The sequence below is a fragment of the Sturnira hondurensis genome, unplaced genomic scaffold (assembly GCF_014824575.4).
Source record: "Sturnira hondurensis isolate 20B ecotype Veracruz unplaced genomic scaffold, ASM1482457v3 Scaffold0023504, whole genome shotgun sequence".
NCBI lineage: Eukaryota > Metazoa > Chordata > Mammalia > Chiroptera > Phyllostomidae > Sturnira > Sturnira hondurensis.
In genome coordinates this window covers 1-20,591 of record NW_028096135.1, presented here as the reverse complement: position 1 = coordinate 20,591, position 20,591 = coordinate 1, and the positions used below count along the sequence as shown (strand labels likewise).

At 40.3% G+C, this 20,591-nt stretch overlaps 1 protein-coding gene across 2 annotated transcripts in view; it reads left to right on the top strand.

Moving 5' to 3' along the window:
* The window catches only part of BRCC3 (BRCA1/BRCA2-containing complex subunit 3), a 46,702-nt gene extending 29,026 nt beyond the window's left edge, over positions 1–17,676 (top strand). For both annotated transcript variants that reach the window (XM_037037840.1, XM_037037839.1), the window contains 4 exons: positions 808–896; positions 2,693–2,748; positions 16,901–17,032; positions 17,580–17,676. In XM_037037840.1, the coding sequence (XP_036893735.1) occupies positions 808–896; positions 2,693–2,748; positions 16,901–17,032; positions 17,580–17,661 (359 nt within the window). In that variant the 3' untranslated portion in view covers positions 17,662–17,676. The remainder of the gene's footprint in view (positions 1–807; positions 897–2,692; positions 2,749–16,900; positions 17,033–17,579) is intronic.
* The last annotated feature ends 2,915 nt before the right edge of the window (positions 17,677–20,591 follow it).

Genomic DNA, 20,591 nt, shown 5'->3' with positions numbered 1-20,591 from the left:
CCAGGGAGACGTCCCAATCCAGATCAAAGGGTGTAAGTGCAAAAGAATGTTTAAGGGCATGTTGCCAAACAAAGTGAGCCTAAGTCGCTGGACCAAACCATGCACTGCAGTGTTTTGTTATGATACCTGATCTTTTATATCCTTCATATTAACAATGGTCTGAAGACTTCAGACCTTTGTATTTTGCTTCTGTTTAGTCTTTCCTAATCTTTTAGTTAATCCTTTCAAATGTTGTTATTTGGTGACTGTGTATGATTTCCTTTGCAAAAATTGCATAAGCATATTGTGAAATGGTGTTTCTACTCCTTGGAATGTTGAATTTAATTCTACTGCAGTCACTTGTATGCAGTGGTTTCCTCTTAAGAATTTCCTCTGTAATAGTTCTACACTTCATTCTTTAGTATCAAGTCTAATGTATTTACTTCCCTAGAAGCTATCCATCAAAAAGTTTATCCTAGGAAATCTTTTGGTTTCCTTTCAATACCTTCCTTTCCCTTTGAGTCCCCTAGGAAAAAATACTGAGTTTTGGGGGCTAATTGAAGTTTTCCATTTTTCTCTTTCTATACTACATTTCATAGCAGCGCTATGAAATGCCTAGTGTTGGGCCAGGCAGTCTACAGTTATTAATAAGTTTTCTCACTTAATTGCAGGCCTCCCATAGTATTTCTCTAACCTAGTAAAATATTTATGCTTTGACAATCGTATTGTCCTAAGAATATATCTCTTTTTTGCCTAAAGAATCTGAATCCTGGGAGGATTACATACCACACAGTTTATTGACAGCAGGTTTTTATTTTTTATTTACAGATGTTCGTACCCAAGCCATGTACCAGATGATGGATCAAGGCTTTGTAGGACTTATTTTTTCCTGTTTCATAGAAGATAAAAATACAAAGGTATTGTGTGTGTGAACACGTGCACATCTGTATTGTGTGTGTGTGTGTGTGTGTGTGTGTGTATGCACACACAGAATAGAGAAAATTTGTTTTCCAATTTTAATAGAGTGGCCAGGGAAGGTTTCAGTGAGAAAGGTCATTGAGTTAGGACCTGAAGAAAATGAGGGAGCAAGTCTTGTGGATTTCTTGAGGGAAGAGTGTTCCAGGCAGAGGAAATAGCCAGTGCAAAGACTCTGAGGTGAGTGTGTCATGTTCAGGGGACATCAAGGAAGCCAGTGTGGCGGCAGCAGAGTGAGGAAAACTGTGACCATATGTCCCAGTTTGCATCTGTTAGTCCCAGTTTAACCCCATTATCCCAGTCTCCTATTCAGGTAATTCACTTCTTAGAAGTGTCCTGGTTTGTAACATAACTCATTTGGTCATGCTGCATAGAGGTTGAAAGATAACTAGGGCCAGATCTTGTAAGGCCTTGACCTTGACTCTGAGTTGAGAAGCCACTGGAGCCACAATTTCCAGCCTTTTTCATCTCATGGCACACATAAACTAATTACTAAAATTCTGCAGAACACTAAAAAATATTTTTTTGTCCATCTGAAAAAAATTGGTATAATTTTGATCCATTCACACTGGGCAGCTATCATCATGTTTGCTGTTATAATTTTTTTATTTGACAGTCTAGGGGAAAAGATATCAGGGCCCCTGACTAAATAGTTAGGTTTTGCATATTTTGAAAATCCTTGGCAGCACACTGGTTGAAAATCGCTAGGCTAGAGAGCGATTTTATATTTTAATGGGATATTTCTAGTTAGTGTGTTAGTAATAGACTGGACAGGAGGTGGGGTTGGGAGCATGGGGAGGGAGGAGGTTATGGAACCCACAGTATATGTGAAAGCAGTTAGGAGGGTATTGAAGTAATCTAGAAAGAGACGATAGAAGTTTGACCAGGGTGGTAGGAGTGGAGGCAGTGAGAAGTGGCCAAATTCTGCATATAGTTTGATGGCTGATAATAGTGACAGGTGCTCCCATTTATTATCTGTTGTATGGTGTACACTCATTATGTGTTTTACCTAAGTATGCTCTAACTCTGACAACAAGCCTATAGGGTTTATTGTTTATTTTATGGATGAGCAAACTGAAGCTCAGAGATGTTAACTCGACCAGTGGCTGGTCTTGCCTTTCTCTATTTAGAGCACTTCTTTTTGAATTTTCTGGTCATGTCAGGAGATTCGGTATGTGTCAGTTGAAACAAAAAAATTACTTTTTAACATTGTAGGTATGAATTTTGCCAAAACTCTCAAGCATGTTCTGTCTTTAGCACATTGGTTAGATTCTTAGAATCTGTGTTAACAATGAATATTCTTCACAAAATCACTTTTCCACAAACACTGAAGCTTAGTATGTTGAACTTTATACTTCATATGAAATGCTTTTGGTTTTGTAATCATGAATTTACTTGCTGTTATTATGAATACTTATTGAATAAGTTTGTCAGCTTCCAACAAAGCAGTTTGAATGCTCTGGTTCTCAGTTTCTTGGTCCTCGTGTTTGGGAATAGTTCTCTGCTGTCACACGAGCAGGTACTTGATTGTGGCCATTTCATGTTGGGTTAGTTACATGATACTTCTTGTGGAAACTGATTCGTGGCATATTCCATGTTTGTAATCTCTTTTAACCTTCCACTTTCAGAGTGGCCTTTGAGTTTTAGGTTAGAGTCTCCTGAATTGCGATACATTTGTCAAAATTAATCCTTCTCTATGTGACCTTTCTTTTTTTCTTATTTCTTTGTTTTTCCATAGACTGGCCGGGTACTCTACACTTGCTTTCAATCCATTCAGGCCCAGAAGAGCTCAGAGTAAGTACGACAGAGATGCATGTATGTATTGGTGCATTAATCTCTAGTCCTGGAACTTGATTGTTTTGTTAAATTTTATGTCTCTCAACGGTAAGACACTAAGAATTCTGTAGTCTGCTTATACCCATTAATGTCTTTGTAAAGAGTTAGAACCTTTTTACCATCTTGGATATTGGGGACCCAGAGAGCTGGGATCATATAATCAGTCTTTTCATTGCGATTATACTGTCACGGCCCAGTCCTGCATTTCCTTTCTTGCAGTTATTCTGGGCTGAGCCGCACTGCTACTGTTCCTTTTTACTGGTGGGTTATACAACAGAGAGTGAGGATGCGGAGTACTATAGATTTGTATAGACACACTGTCTTTGCTATTCCACAAACTTGATTTTAGAATTATATTATCACATTCAAATGTTTGCATAGGTTAGTTTTCTCATTTAAATTCAATTCAACCTAAATTAGAAAATCTTAATATATATATACTCTATGCTAAGCAGTATGGTAGGCAGTGAGAACACAAAGATGAAAGCAAATTCATTATCTAGTTGGGAAACAGAAGCAAAGACTGTCTTAAATTTGTTGTAATAATTGTTAATTTATTATAATTAAGCATTGTAGCATTGCTTGAAATAGCAATGAACTGGAGAAAAGCAGATGTCTCAGTACAGAGTGATTAAAGTATGCATCCAAATAATGGATTAATGTGTAGTCATTAAAAACTGTGAGGGAGCTTGATAGTAATACAGAAATATCTCCAAGATACATGTGTTCAATAAAAAAGGTGAGGCAAAAGAATATTATATATAGTATGCTACCATTCATGGAAGAATATGGAGGGAAATATGTACATGAACACACCAGCATACTTGCTTATAGCTACATAGAATGTATGAAAGGAAACACCATAGCAAGAGGAAGTGGGAAGGAGGAAGCAGGGGGTGTGGAGACTTCATCATCCTTTATGTAGCATTGGGGTGTTGAACCACACAGAAGTGTTCCTTCGTCAAGTAACTTTAATTTCTAAAATCTTCATCAAAGTAATGGGTGCACATGAATAAAAATATCAAATGGTATGGAAGAAGTTAAAGTAAATAGTCTCAGTCAAAAGGAACCACTTCTTTCTCCTAATTCTGTTTTTAGTTCTGATGTTTATTTTGATATCACTAAATAATATACTTTCAATACCCTTTCTTGATTTACTAATTGCAGATAACATCTATTCTTATTATTACAGTATCTTGCTCTCATAAATGAAGGTTTACTTGCACTGCCCCATCTTCATTTTCTTTGCGGCACTTTTATTACTACTTTTCATTTTTCTGTTGGTTACTTTTCTAATCTTAAATGAAGTTTTACCCTTTTTACTTATTTTATCAACAACAGACAAAAGGCAATATCTTTTGGCTCCCTACTGTTACTTGCAGTTTTACCACAAACCTTTATATTTTCACAGTTGCAAATATTTTTGTTCTGTGTTGTAAAAATAATTGTGTATTTTGTGCTTTGTCTACAGTAGAAAATAAAGCATTTATATTATGATTATGTAAATATTATTCCATGTTCAACCAAGCGGTTTAAAGTGATATACTTTGATTCTGTTTTCTTTCTTTATATCTTACTTTTTTTGTAAGGTTTTGGAATGGCTTTTTCCCCTTTATTTTTCTGCCTTTGTTACCTCACTGAGCTTTTATCATCAAATTCCTTAGGAGTAATATAAAGTTCTTTGGATCCCCTGCTTTTCCTAGGATTGCTCCTTGAAACCCTCCTTCTTCCTGCCCTCATCTGGTCTCAGCTGATGTCCCGGCACTTTCCTTCGTTATCCTCCTGGGTTGGATCTGCTGTTGTCTGGATTCCCTGTGACCTTTCTTGGTTCGCTCTGTCATTTTGCTGTTAAAGACTTCTGGTAACTTCCTAAGAAATGTGCACATTTGCACTAAACCTTCTGAGACCATGCTTATCTGAAAAAAATTTATTCTTAATAACCTTAATGAAGAAAGAATTCTATATCAACATTTTTCCTTCTCAGAACTTTAAAGGCATCGTTTCATTGTTTCTAAATATCCAGCGTTGTTGGTCAAGTCTTCCACCAGTGCAATTCTTGTTCTTTTGTAGGGGACTTTTTTTTATCTTTCTCTGAAAGCTTTCAAGAACTTCTGTATTCTTGAGGTTGTGAAATCTTCTGTGATATAGCTAGATTGTGGTTATTCTGTGATTTAAATTGGCAGATGCTTTCAATCACACAGCACTTGTCCTTCAGCTCTGGGAAATTCTCTACTATTTTTACTTTCTTGTATTCCCAGATAAAACAATCCATGACTTACCCACTACCTGGGAAGAAGAAATACTATTTATAGTTCAATCCAATCCCATAATTTAAAGATTTTCCAAGTTTAAATCACGCCAAGGGATAATTTTCCAATCCTTCAGTTGCTTCCCTTTCTCCCGATGTTTTGACTCCACAAGACGGCATCTGTAGTGTTGGAGAGGTGACGTAAACAACCTTATGCTGTAGAGGAAGAAGACTTCCTGGCACAACAGGTTTTAGGAGTAAGGGCAGTAGTCCTTCTATTCATGGTCAGTGCTCACCTTCACTTAGCCAACATTCTTCTTTTTTAAAAAGATTTTATTTATTTATTTTTAGAGTGAGGACAAGAGAGGCAGAAAGAGAGGGAGAGAGACATCAATGTGTGGTTGCCTCTCACGTGTCCCCAAATGGAGACCTGGCCTGCAACCCAGGCATGTGCCCTGACTGAGAACGGACAACCCTTTGGTTCGCAGGCCAGCACTCACTCCACTGAGCCACATCAGCCAGGGCCCAATATACTTCTCTCTCACATGGACTTAAAGCCCCAACATGAAGTGATACATTAACAGCTTCCTCTGTCATGACTTTCTCCCTCCTTGTCCACTAACTTAGTAGGACAGATGTATCATATCTTTTTCTCTATTTTTAAAAAATATATTTTACTGATTATGCTATTACAGTTGTCCCATTTCCCCCCTTTATTCACTCCACACTGCACACCCCCTCCCACCCATGTTCCCCCACTTTAGTTCGTGTCCATGGGTCATGCATATAAGTTCTTTGGCTTCTACATTTCCTATACTGTTCTTAACCTCCCCCTGTCTATCTTCATCCTGCCATTTATGCTACCTTTCCCCCCTCTGTCCTTACCCACTCCCCAGCTGATAACCCTCCATGTGATCTCCATTTCTGTGACCTGTTCTACCTGGTTGCTTAGTTTTTGTTTCAGGTTTGGTTGTTAATAACTGTGAGTTTGTTGTCATTTTATTGTTCATATTTTTATCTTCTTTTTCTTAGATAAGTCCCTTTAACATTTTATATAATAAAGGCTTGGTGATGATGAACTCCTTTAACTTGTCCTTATCTGGGAAGCACTTTATCTGCCCTTCCATTCTAAATGAAAGCTTTGCTGGATAGAGCCATCTTGGATGTAGGTCCTTGCCTTTCCTGACTTGGAATACTTTTTTCCAGCCCCTTCTTGCCTATAAGGTTTCTTTGGAGAAATCAACTGACAGTCTTATGGGAACTCCTTTGTAGGTAACTCTCTCCTTTTCTCTTGCTGCTTTAAAGATTCTCACTTTATCTTTAATCTTGGCTAATGTAATTATGATGTGTCTTGGTGTGTCCTTCTTTAGGTCCGACTTGTTTGGGACTCTCTGAGTTTCCTGGACTTCCTGAAAGTCTATTTTCTTTGAGAGATTGGGGAAGTTCTCTTTCATTATGTTTTCAAATAAATGTTCGATTTCTTGCTTTGCCTCTTCTCCTACTGGTACCCTGTGATTTGGATGTTGAAATGTTTGAAGATGTCCTGGAGCTTCCTAAGCTTCTCATTTTTTTTGAATTCTACTTTCTTCATTCTGTTCTGGTTGAATATTTCTGTCTTTCTTCTGTTCCAAACCATTCATTTGAGTCCCAGTTTCTTTCCCCTGCCTGTTGGTTCCCTGTACATTTTTCTTTATTTTACTCTGCATAGCCTTCACCTTTTACTCTAATTTGTGACCAAATTCAACCAATTCTGTGGACATCATGATCACCAGTGTTTTGAACCTTCTTGCCTGCATCTGATAGGTTGACTATCTCTTCATCACTTAGTTGTATTTTTTTTGGAGCTTGATCTGTTCTTTCATTTGGGCCATTTTTTTTTTGTCTCAGTGCGCCTGTTATGTAGTAAGGGGCAGAGCGTTAGGTGTTCACTAGGGTGGGGCAACCCACGTTTCTGGGTTGTGATGCTGTATGTGGGGAAGGGTTCCAAGAGGGAACAGCGGCAATTGTTCCGCTCTCTGCAGGCTTTCATTCACTTCCCCTGCTTCCCACAATCAAATTGGGCCCTTCTGGTGCTAATTCCTAGGTGGGTGGGCTTGTGCACATTCTAGGATGCTGTGGGTCTCTCCAGTGAACTCTCCTATGAGGCTGGGAGTTCCTCCCACTGCCACCTCAACCCCCACAGGTGTTTTCAATCAGAGGTTTAAGGCTTTATTTCCCCACACTGGTGCCCTGGGTTGTGCAGTCTGTCTTTGCTCCCCAGTTTTTCCTTCCAGTTTATCTGTACATGAATGTGGGACTGCCTGCTCCTCTAGCTGCTGCCTCACCTGGTCTGCCAGCTGCCACTGCCCCTGCCCCAGTCTTCTAGCCCACACCCTGCTGTGAGTACTGTCCACCCTAGCTGCCAGTCTCCGCCCTTCCTGCCAGTCTGGGTGAATGTTTCTTCTTTAACTGCTTGCTTTTTGGACTTCCATACAGTTCGATTTTCTGGTAGTTCTGGTTGTTTTTTGTTTTTAAATTTGTTGTTGTCCTTCTTTTGGTTGTTGAGGAAGCACAATGTATCTATCTACACCTCCATCTTGCAGGAAGTCCACTGTTATCCTAATTTTTCCCAGTTTGCCCTCTTCCACCAAGCCTGTCCTTTACCCCAGGTCAATCCTCACCACTGTGCATGTCCATAGATCATTCATATTTGTTCTTTAACTAATCTCTTCACATTCTTTTAACCAGTCCCCTCCAAACCCTCCCCTTTTACAGCTGTCAGTCTGTTCCATGTTTCTATGCCTCTGGTCCTATTTTTCTGGTTAGTTTATTTTGTTCATTAGATTCCACTTATAGGTGAGATCATATGGTGTTTATCTTTCACCAACTGGCATACTTCACTTAGCATAATAGTCTCCAGTTCCATCCATGCTGTCACAAAGGCTACAAATTCCTCCTTTTTTACTGCTGTGTAGTATTCCATTGTGTAAATGTACCAGTTTTTTGATCCACTCATCTACTGTTGGGCACTTAGGCTGTTTCCAAATCTTGGCTATTTGTAAATAGCACTGCTATGAACATATATTCTTTTGAATTGGTGTTTCAGGATTCTTAGGGTATATTCCCAGCAATGGAATTGCTATGTCAAAAGCCAGTTCCCTTTTTAACTTTTTGAGGAAATTTCATATTGTTTTCCACATATGTACTAGGGTTCCCTTTTCTTCACATCCTCACCAGCACTTGTTTGTTGATTATTTTTTAATATATTTTATTGATTATTCCATTACAGTTGTCCCATTTCCCCTCTTCATTCCCCTCTACCCTGCACCCCCTCACATTACTCCCCTTTAGTTCATGTCCATGTGTCATAAGTTCTTTAGCTTCTGTATTTCCCATACTATTCTTGCCCTCCCCCTGTCTATTTTCTACCTACCATCTATGCTACTTATTCTCTGTACCTTTTCTCCCCCTCTCCTCCTCCCACTCCCCTGTTGCTAACCCTTCATTTGATCTCCATTTCTTTGGCTCTGCTCCTGATGTAGCTGTCCTCTTAGTTTGCTTTTATTTTAGGTGTGATTGTTAATAACTGTGAGTTTGCTGTCCTTTCACTGTTCATATTTTTTATCTTCTTTTTCTTAGATAAGTCCCTTTAACATTTCATATAATAAGGGCTTGGTGATGATGAATTCCTTGAATTTGACCTTATCTGGGAAGCACTTTATCTGCCCTTCCATTCTAAATGAAAGCTTTGCTGGATAGAGCAATCTTGGATGTAGGTCCTTGCCTTTCATGACTTGGAATACTTTTTTCCATCCCCTTCTTGCCTATAAGATTTCTTTGGAGAAATCAACTGACAGTCTTATGGGAACTCCTTTGTAGGTAACTCTCTCCTTTTCTCTTGCTGCTTTAAAGATTCTCACTTTATCTTTAATCTTGGCTAATGTAATTATGATGTGCCTTGGTGTGTTCCTCCTTGGGTCCAACTTCTTTGGGACTCTGTGAGCTTCCTGGACTTCCTGAAAGTCTATTTCCTTTGCCAGACTGGTGAATTTCTCCTTTAATATTTGTTCAAATAAGTTTTCCACTTGTTGCTGTTCCTGTTCTCCTTCTGGTACCCCTATAATTCTGATGTTGGAACGTTTAAAGATGTCCTGGAGGTTCCTAAGCCTCTCCTCATATTTTTTGAATTCTTGTTTCTTCATTCTTTTCTGTTTGGTCATTTTTTTTCTTCCTTCTGGTCCACTCCATTGATTGGTCTGTCCCAGTTTCCTTTCCATCACTATTGTTGTCCTGTGCATTTCCCTTCATTTCACTTAGTTTAGCCTTCATTTGTTCCTCTAATTTGTGACTAAAATGAACCACTTCTGTGAGCATCCTGATCACCAGTATTTTGAGCTGTGCATCTGATAGGTTAGCTATCTCATTGTTGCTTAAAACTATTAGCTCTGGAGCTTTGAGCTGTTCTTCTTGAGCCATAATGCTTTGGTTTGTTTGCGTCTGTTATGTATGAGGGGTGGAGCCTTAGGTGTTCACCAGGGCAGGGCGACCCAGTTGCTGGGTTGTGACCCTGTATGTGGGGGCAGGGTCAGAGAGGGGCAATGGCATTTGTTCTGCTCTCTCTTGGATTTCGGTCCCATGTGCTGCTTCCCGCAAGCAAATTGGGCCCTTCTGGTGCTGGTTCCCAGGTGTGTGGGCCTGTGCACCCTCCAGGACCCTGTGGGTCTCTCCAACAAACTCTCTGTGAGCCTGGAAGCTTCTCCCAGCACCTCGACCCTGAAAATTTCTCCAATTGGTGCTTTTAGGCTTTAAATCCCATTGCTGGGGCCCTGGGTTTTGCGGTCTGTCTCATTGCTCGCTCCTCTGCCTGGTTTATCTGCATGCGAATGTGTGACCGCAGTCAGCCAACCACCTTGCACCCTCACTGGGTCCGCCCGTTGCCACCCCACACCTGGGATCCACCAACCGCTGCCTGTGGCCCGGCCACCTTTTCCAGCCCGACCCCACTCTGCCAGCCGCTGACTCTGCCCCTCTTACCGGTCTGGCTGAATGGTTCTTTGTTGTCGGACTTTTGTGCAGTTCAGTTGTCTATGTTTTGGTTGTGTTTTTGTTACTAAAACTTTGTTGTCTTTAAACTTGGTTGTGCTAGGAGGCACAGTGTTTCCACCTATGCCTTCATCTTGGCCGGGCTGTTTGTTGATTATTGATGGCCATTTTGGCAGGTGTGAGGTGATACTTCAATGTGATCTCTGTGATTGTTAGTGATGTTAAGCATTTTTTCATATGTCCCTAGGCCATCTGTATGTCCTCCTTGGAGAAGTGTCTATTCAGGTCCTTTGCCCATTTTTTTATTGGATTGTTTGTCTTCCTGGCATTGAGTCATATAAGGACTTTATAAATTTTGGAGATCAAACCCTTGTCCTATATATCATTGGGAAATATGTTCTACCATATAGTGGGTTTCTTTTTCATTTTTATGATGGTTTCTTTAGCTGTACAGAAGCATTTTAATTTGATGTAGTCCCATTTGTTTATTTTTCCTTTTGTTTCCGTTGCTCTAGAAGATATATCATCAAAAATGTTGTTATATGAGATATCTGAAATTTTACTGCCTGTGAAATTTCCTCTAGGATTTTTATGGTATTGTGACTTATAGCTGGCTTCATCTATTCAAATGTTTCCCTGTATTGTTCTTTATTTCAATTAGTATAGTCTTCATTTCTGACTGGGGCTTTTTTATGCTACTGAGGTCCTTACTAGGTTCCTTGAGTATCCTTATAAGCAGTGTTTTAAACCCTGCATCTGATAGATTGCTTGTCTCCATTTAGCTCCTTTTCTGGAGTTTTGATCTGTTCTTTCATTTGGGCCATGTTTCTTTGTCTCCTCATTTTAGCAGTCTAAACAGTTTATTTTGTGTGTGAGGTAGAACGTCTTGGACTTCTTGTCTTGGTAATATGGCCTAATGTAGTAGGTGCCCTGTAGGGTCCATACACCCTCCCCTATCACCCAAGCTGGCTACTCACAGTGCACCTTTTTAAAAAAAAGATTTTATTCATTTATTTTTAGAGGGGAAGGGAAGGAGAGAGGGAGAGAAATATCAATGTATGGTTGCCTCTCATGGGTCCCCTGCTGGGAACTGGCCTGCAACCCAGACATGTGCCCTGACTGGGAATCAAACCGTGATTGTCTGCCTCGCAGGCCCGTGCTGAATCCACTGAGCTACACCAGTCAGGGCACGGTGCACCTTTTGTGTGGGCTAGTACAAACTCCTCTTGTTATTGAGCCTTGGTTGCTATTGGCAGATCAATGGGAGGAATTTACCCAGGTCAGTGAGCTGCAATGATTGGCTGTGACTGCTTCCCACCAACCTCCATCCTCAGTTGTGTGAAGATCAGTTGTGCAGGGGCAAGGTGGTGGTACTCTAAGTTGGACTGTAGCTGTCAACTGGGTGCACTGACCTTGGGATTTCTCAGGTGGTGCAGGTCAAGGTCAGTCTCCACCTGTGTTTTGCTTGTAGCCACCCCGCCTGAGCTATAAAGCAATTTGAGGTGGCTGCTACTTTTGCTTAGCTTGCAGATTCCCAGGCGAAGCCAAGCTGTGAATCTAGGCTGCCTGCTGCTGGTACTGGGCATGGAGTTCACTGAGGCCAGCTATTCCTTGTTTGAGAGGATTTAGGAAGTTATGAGGCATGAGTCAGGACCAGCCTTCATGTGGAAAACAAGCTTGGGTGGTCTCATAACTTCAGTGGGACAGAGTCTCTGGGGATCTCCAAGGCGTGTCAAATGCTGTTAGCCAGGTTGATGGAGTCTCAGATATGGTACCAGGTTGCTGGCTCTGTGGGGAGAGGGTTTAGAACAGGGACAATGGCCTCTGCTCACCTGGATGCCAGACACTTCAGTTTCTCCCTGTGTGTCACTGGTGTTTTTCAAGCTACTGTGCTGGTGCTGGAGCTCAGAGGGAGTGAGTCTGAGTAGGTGAGTCTGTGTGTGGGTTTTCTAAGGAACTGCTTGGTTATCTAGCAGTTTCTTCCACTTACTCAATCTGCCCTGGTTTTTGTAGGCAGAAGTTATGAGGACTTATCTTCCTGGCACCAGAACATGGGCTGAGGGGCCTGGGTTTCATTGCTCCTGAGATAACCCTCCTGAATTTTTATCCACCACATATGGGCGAGAGACCAGTCTGTTCCACCTTAGTGCCCCTGTTATCAGTCTGAATGGATGTGGTTTCTTTGATTCTGTAGTTGTCAGACTTCCATTCAACTTCGTTTCTGATGGTTCTGAGTGATGCTTGTTCTATATTTTAGTTGTGATTTTGATGTGGTTGTGTGAAGAGGTGAACCATGTTTGCTCACAACACCATCTTGACCAGAGTCTTCAAGATTGTTTCTTCTAATTGAAAAAAAAAAAGATTGTTTCTTCTGCCTTATTAAATCTGTTGTTGAATCCCTCTAATGAATTTTTCAGTTGATTTATTTTTTCACACCAGAATTTCTATTTGTTTCTTTTTTTAAAAAAGATTTTATTTATTTATTTACCTTTAGAGGGGAAGGAGAGAGGGAGAGAAACATCAATGTATGGTTGCTTTTTTGCATCCCCTGCTGGGAGTTGACCTGCAGGGAACTGGCCTGCAACCCAGGCATGTGCCCTGACTGGGAATTGAACCGCGATCCTCTGGTTCGCAGGCCTGTGCTCAATCCACGGAGCTATACCAGCCAGGGCTCTGTTTGTTTCTTTTTAATAGTTTGTGTTTTTTGATATTGTCATTTTGCTCGTGCATTGTTTTCATAACTTTATTCAGTTGTCTATCTTTGTTCTCTTTTTACTCATTGAGCATCTTTATGACAGTTATTTTTAATTCTTTTTCTGGAAGCTCATAGATTTACATTTCTTTAGGGTCAGTTTCCAGAGTGTCATTTTGTTCCTTTGATTGGGACATGTTTCCTTCATATGCTTTGTGATGGATGTCTTGTTATTGAGGCTTGGGCATTTAAGAACAACCATCTCTCTTTATGGACCAGCTTTATACAGGGAAAGACCTTGAATGATCAGTCTAGCTAGAGATTCTAGGACCTCTCAAATCATTTTAAGGATGTTTCTTCTCTGTGCTTGTGCATATGCTTTTAGTTGTCTCAAATTCCCTAAGGAAGCCAAAATAAAATTCCCTAATGATTTTGTCTCTGCTTCTTCTCAGAAGCCTGTAATCTTTTGCTCTGCTTGGCCTGTGTCTATGGAACTACAGCTCTAACGTGCAGCAGTGGTTGTGTTACTTTTCAGTGGCTTCCAAGCAAGGCCACTAAGAAACCAGACCCTTGGGTAGCGCCCAGGCAAACGAGAATGTTAGATGCAAGGTCTACTCTCTTGTTTCCATCCTGAGAGAGGATCCACAGTATGGGAGGTTTCTTCTCATTTTTTCCATGCTACATCAGAGAGGGGGATGGGCACGATGAGACATGCAAGGTACCATGAATTTTTGTACTCTTCACTGGGACCTCTTTTTGGTTTTATACTGGTGTGGGTGCTATAACTTCTCAGTTGATCTCTAGAGTTTTGCCGAAGATATTCTGTTCCATATGTCATTGTTAACTCAGTGATCCTGTGTCAATGTGAGGGCCTGAAGCCCATTATTAGTCCACCATCTTGTTCATGTTCGCCCCATTTGGTTCCTTTTTGGAACCTGTATTTCTGTGTTGATATTCTTCATTTTTTCATCAATTTTTGTCCATCTTCCCTTCTAATTTCTTAACACATTAATAGTTATTTTAAAATTCCTTGTCTAGTAATTCCGATATCCATGTCATCTATGCATCTTCCTCTATTGATTTTTTTCTCTGATCGTTTGTCATATTTCCTCATTTTCCTTTTTAGGCCTTTTATGGCAAAGTGATTAAAATCACCATGGAGATTAGACTAAATGTTATTATTTGCCAGAGAGGGCATGCCCATCCCCCTATTAAACAACTAGAATGGGAGACTCACCATTTCATCCAACCAAAAGTTAGCTGTGTTGGAGCTGTGTTGCTACTTTTGATATTTTCTGTTTTACTTTCATTTTGCTGGAATTTTAGCACAGGGGGAGATCTGTCCTATGTGTATTCCAGTTCCCACCTTTTAGCAGCAACTTTAGGTCTAACCAACATGAAATTATGAGCAAAGCTGATTCTCCCACATCCTTCTGTGTTCTAGCTCAGATCCCAGTTTTCTATGTGTCTGTATTTTCAGCAAGTCCCACCTGTGGGGTAAAATCAGCAGGAGGGTTGAACTGACTCTTTTTTAGCCTTCTACATGTTTTAATTCATCATACTATCCCACAATTGTTACAAGCCCCATTACATTTCTCTTAGCCCAGCAACATTCATCTGTGTGTGCCAAGCCTTACCCTGTGTCCCCAGACAACAGAGGTACCCCTGGGGAGGAGAGCAGCCACTGGTCTCTACTCATCTCATTGTTTTTCTCAGGAATGTGGTTCATTTAGATTTATCTTTGTATCCACAGTTCTCTGCAATCTTTTCTTAAATCTACATATTTTTGTTTTATCTATTTTCTTGTTATTTTGGAGGGTATAATGGTCTTTGGTAAACTACATCATAACTGGTAGCAGAATTATCAGCTCATATTAATCCATTTAGGAATTGGGATGATTCAAGTTTGGGCCCCTTTAATTGTACTCTTAGTCCATATTCTGTTAAGGTTTCAATCCAAAGCCTGGAAACAATTTACCAAGGTCTCTCCCATCTGACAAGCCCTGAATACCTATTTTGTCACCTAACACCTGTAAGCCCTTTTGGGAAATTCTCTTCGACTTCCCAGCGGGTAAGCTTCCTCCTCTGAAACCAGAAAATGTTTTTCTAGGAATACTGTCATAGAATGCCAGGCCCATCTCTGAATTTTCCTCCTTTCTCAGATCTTGACACCACAATTACTTGCTGCTTTGGTAGTTACCTAGTAACTTCCAAAAGATGCTATTTTATTTTGCCCAGCTATTCTCGTTGTTCTCAACAGGATGATTGGTCTTAACCATTTAGTTCATTAGCAAAAGGAGATTCCCTACTAAGCTTTGGATCTTCACCTACCAAAGTCCTGAGACTGTAGTTTTGAATAAACTGACTGAAGTTCTAGCTCTTTCCACTAGGAGTTTATGAAGATGTATATTCAGTCTCAGTGGACCATTGGAACCATTACTGCTCACTGGTTCTGACAAACTCAGTGGGAAACACTGCTAAGCAGACTAACAGCAGTAGCAGATTGACTTCTTCAGGGTTTCTGGAAAATGAGTAATGATAGTCACAGTGTATTACTTTAAAGAACCTTCTGCACACCACAAGCAGCTATGGCGTACTCTTTCATGAGTGTCTCCTTGACTACTTACATGTAGGGAGGGTGTTTATAATCCTCCATCGGTTGTGTTCCATCTGGATCGTGGTATGGGGCCCAGATACATTCTGCTGGGTGGGAAAGAGAGAGAGGAGAGCTAGATTTTATGCTGCTATATCACAATGTGCCAGTGGGGTCTCACAGTGCCAGAAGCCCTCAACTCAACCTGGACGCTACGGTGAACCCACTAGCAGGTTGAGTTTATGTGTATTTGGGGTGAGAAGTAGGTGGAGTTGGATTGGCTGACCTTAGTAGTAAGCAAAGCTGATTCTCCCACATAGCGTGAAAATGCAAGTAATTGTGAATTTCTTACCTCCCCCCCCCCAGGGAAGAGAATGGGAAGTAAGTGCCACCAGTGAACACTGAGTTAGTACAAGTAAACATTTAGATGAGTAACCCCACCTACATACTGAATCTAATGGAGTCATCAAAGAGTCTGCAGTTCCTCTTCCTCAGGCTTTATGATCAGTGTTCAATCTCACTGGCAACTTCCTGACCAAAAACAGTATTAATTCGCTATTACCCCGGTCTGGGGAACAAACATTAAGGACCTTGAGGTCCCAAAGCTTCTGTTAAGTTTGTAGAAGTGGCCTCAGATTTTCTGTGAGATTAGAATATACTGGCTCTGCAAAAGTACTTCCAGTTTCCTCACCAGATGGACTCAATTTGAACTCTGTCCACTTTGCAGTTGAGCTACTAAGTGAATTATAGGAATGTTTAACCTTTGAACAATGCCATGTCCCCAAATTTCTGTTAAAACTATAGAAAACTTCTGATTATGACAACTCAGCATTAAAAACTGAGCCACTTCTTGGTACATATCCAAAGGAAATTAAATATGGATCGGATCTGAAAATGATATCTGTACTCCTGTGCTCATTGCAGCATTATTCACAATAGCTCAGATACTAAAACAACCTAAATGCCTGTCAGTGGACAAACGGATAAAGAAAACATGATATCTGTGTATGTATGAGTATATAAATACCATTATCATCAACATAGATGAACCTGGAGAACATTATGCTAAGTGACATGAGCCAGATACAGAAAGGCAAATACCATATGATCTCACTTATATGTGGAATCTAAAATCTAATATGTGGAAGTAAAACTCATAGAAGCAGAGCGTAGAATGGTGGTTGCCAGGGGTGGGTTGGTGGAGGAGAAACTGAGGAAGTGTTGGTCAGAGGGTACAAAGTTCCAGGATGACTTCTGGAGATCTAATGTGCAACATGAGGAGCATGTGCAACATTATCTTTAGTCATAAAGATAACGATACTGTATTATAACTTGCATTTTGCTAAGAAAGTAAATCTTAAGTGTTCTCACCACAAACATGGTAATTATGTGAGTTGTGATGAATATGTTAATTAGCTTGAGTGAGGTAATCATTTCACAATGTGTGTCAAAATATCAATTTGTAAATCTTAAATGTATGTTATTCCTATTTGCCAGTTATACCTCAAGAAAGTTGGAAACAAGAAAAAACTGACTTGAATTGATTGTCTTTCAGGTATGAGAGAATTGAAATCCCAATCCATGTTGTACCTCATGTAACCATTGGGAAAGTGTGCCTTGAATCAGCAGTTGAGCTGCCCAAGATCCTGTGCCAAGAGGAGCAGGATGCATATAGAAGGATCCACAGGTAGAAACTTTCCTTGCTCCTCTTCTCCACTTCTAGATCCCAGTCTCAATTGTCCTCTTCTGTCCTTTCATCTTAGCAGCTGAGCACATTTTCCTGAGCACACTTTCCTTTTACCTCTCTGTGAGAGTGCTTTATAGCGGTCTTCAAACACAGTGTTTCTCATGCTGTATGAAAACAATCTTGTTAATGTTTGTTTATCTCTTGCTGTGCTTTGGATCCTCCAAGGGCAGAGACTTTTTTGGATATAAAAAAGTAATAAATTACAATATCTTAGTAGCCCTGATTCCAAGCACTGGGTCTTGCCCAATACTATGTGAAGGCTTCAGTGAGACAGTAATTTCAGAATCATCTCTTTGAAGTATATAAAAATTCTGAATAGAGTCACATCTCAAAAATCATGAAAAATTTAGCAGTAATGGGAATTTAAATTATACAAATTCATCTAATCCAGACTGACAGAGGTCTGGTGCAGTTTATTATTTTGTTATATAGTCCATGACCCTTCACTGCTGCTTTGTTGCTAACCTAAACTATTTTATCCCTTTAGTCTTACACATCTGGACTCGGTGACCAAGATCCATAATGGCTCAGGTAAGATTTTTTTATTGAGTATAAGCAGTTTTCTCTGAAATACTCAGCCCACAGGAGTAAATTTTGTTTCAGTGACTGAAGTGTTGAGTACGAGTTATCCTCAGGTTTCACTTCCCAAAAGCTTTGCCATTCACTAATCCTGCTCCCAATTTTTCTATTGAATGCCCTGGACTGGAGGAAAGACAGGAACAAGTTTTATGATAGACCTCCTCAGCGGTGTGCTGGTACATGTTTAATAACCAGTTCTCAGGGAGCAGGAAGGGCCCTGATTTGGTGGTTTTGCCTGTTTCCATGGTACAATACCCTTCCATGGCTCATTTCAAAGCACTAACATGGCCTCAGTCAGATCACAGACTTTCTGGAATTTCAACGATTGGCTTTTGTGAGGTAGTCAAAGTTGGTTTTAGAACAGCATCCTATTGTGGCGGAAGTTGAAAGAGATGGATAGACAGACAGACAGATGAAAGAGAGGGCATGAGGGAGGAAATTGTTTCATACCAATAAATATAGAAGGAAAATGTATACAAGCCCAAGGAACAGCAAGCTCAATTCAATACATAAAATTACTTTCCTACAACATACACAGCTATACACCCACACTTCCTCTCTAACCCTGACTCTTAGGCCATTCTGTGCAATCTTCCCCAGTGGCTGACAAAGTCACCAGTAAAGAAGAAGGGGAGGCTTTCAATGTTACAGGTAATTACTCTGCAGAGAAAAGAAGAGAGAGATGGCTCAGTATATTTGTCCCATAATTTCTGTCTGGAGGTAAAACCTGACAAATAGTTAAAAGTTGGTAATATACCAAACTCTGTCCAGAAAGTGTCCAGCCATTTACTATGAAATGTAGAAACATTTATGGGAGAAGATACAAGAAACATTATACATAGGACAATGATGCCTCAGTCCCCTTCAAAGTAGGCACCTTGGGACCTAACACAGTTCTCCCAGCAACTATTCCACTGTTCAAAATGCACTGCAGAATCCTTTGTTGGAGTCCTCATCAGCTGCCCCATCATATTTTTTTGGAAACTCACTAATGGTCTGAAATCCTTTCCCTTACAAAGGTGATTTTAGCCTTTGGAGAAGCCAGGAGCTGCAGGGTGCAAAATCTGGGCTGTGTGGGCACTGAATCACCTGGGTGATTTATTGTTTTCCAAAAAAACTTGAACAAGACATGATGCGTGAGTAGCCATGTTGTAATGTAGCTGCCAATCACCAGTTACCCGTAGCTGCAGCCATTTTCGTCATATTGCATTTCTCAATTGATGAAGAACACTGAGGTAGTATTTCTTATTGTTTGGCCTGGAGCAGCATACTTGTGGTGGACAATACCTTTCCAATGAAAAAATACAGTTACCATGGTCTTAATCTTGCTGCAACTTTGCCACGCCTTCTTTGAGCATGGAAACCAGGCAATTTCCATTGGAACGACTGGGCCTTCATTTCTGGATCATAGCCATAGACCCACGTTATGACCTTCTTGAGGAAATCTGGGTCATTGATAGAGGTTTGAATCAAGTCATTAGCAGCTGCAGCATGATATTCCTTCTGCTGTGGAAGCAGAAGCCACAAAATGAATTTTGCCACAAAATGTGTCATGCCAAGATCCTGAGTCAAAATCTCGGACACAGTAGTTTTTGTAACCTCCAGATCAGCTTATAGTTCTTGCGCTGTCAGTTGCCAATCTTTGTTGATTGCAGCCTGTACATGTTCAACATTCTCAGGTGTTCCACTTGTTGCAGGCCTTCCAGAACAAGAATCACTTTCAACAGATTCTCGACCATCTTTGAAGTGTTTGTGCCACACTTTTATTTGCACTGTACTCATTGCCTTATCTGCAAAAGCCTTCTGAATCATCTGAATAGTTTCCATGGAGGAATGTTCAAGCTTAACACAAAATTCAATGCAGATTCATTGCTCTACTCAATCATTTTGAATGCAGTGGCCACACAGTATACATGCTAAGTCAATGGCATCTACCACCCTCACTGACTAGTGCAGTGAAGTTGTCATTGTTAACACATGCACATTCCAGTCTACTGTCCTTGGCTGCCAGGTTATGTTAGTGTCACGCAAAGTGTTCTGTTAACAATGGCTGGACTTTTTCTGGACAGACATCATATAAAATGTAGCCATTCTCTAAAGCCAAAGTATTGTAATTTAAGTCATAAGTGGACAAATCAGTAGAACCAAGTAAAGCCAAGAAATAGGGATGTGTATATGTATGAATTTATATTTAAGAAAGATATTACTTCAAAACAATTTTAAAAGGATGGATTATTTACTAAATAGTACTGGGATGGATCATTTTTTAGTTTATTCCTTCAAGAAACATTTGAGTACCTACCCTCAGCTAGGTACTATTCCAGGACTAGGTCACTGTCCCGAATGAAAGAGGCAGTCTTAACCTTCATTGACTTACTATGTGTTCGATTTCCATTAGGGGGAAATAGATTCCTAGCTAACTTCCTACACAAAAATAAATTCCAGCTATATTTAAATTTTTATTGTTAAATATGGTACAACCACTTTGGAAAAGGGGCTAGCAATTACAATTACCAAATATCCCACCAGCTCCTCTTCTAGGCATATACCCCAAAGAGTTGAAAGCACATTTTCAAACAGAAACATGTACAGGAACATTCATAGCAGCATTATTCACAATAGCTGAAGAGTGGAAACACTCAAGTGTCTGACAGTGGGTGAATGGACAAAGTGTAATCCATCCATAGAACAACTACTGCTCAGCAACAAAAAGTATAAGCTACTGTACTGATACATGAACAACCTGGATGTATCACAACAGCAGAGTACCAAGTGAAAGAAGCACCACACAAATGCTATATATTCTGTAGTTCCATTTTAAAAAAAATTTTTTTATTTAATATAATTTTTATTTAATTCTTGTTCACGTACAGGTTTCTGTCTTATATTCGCAACCCTGCCCGCCCCCCACCCCATGCTC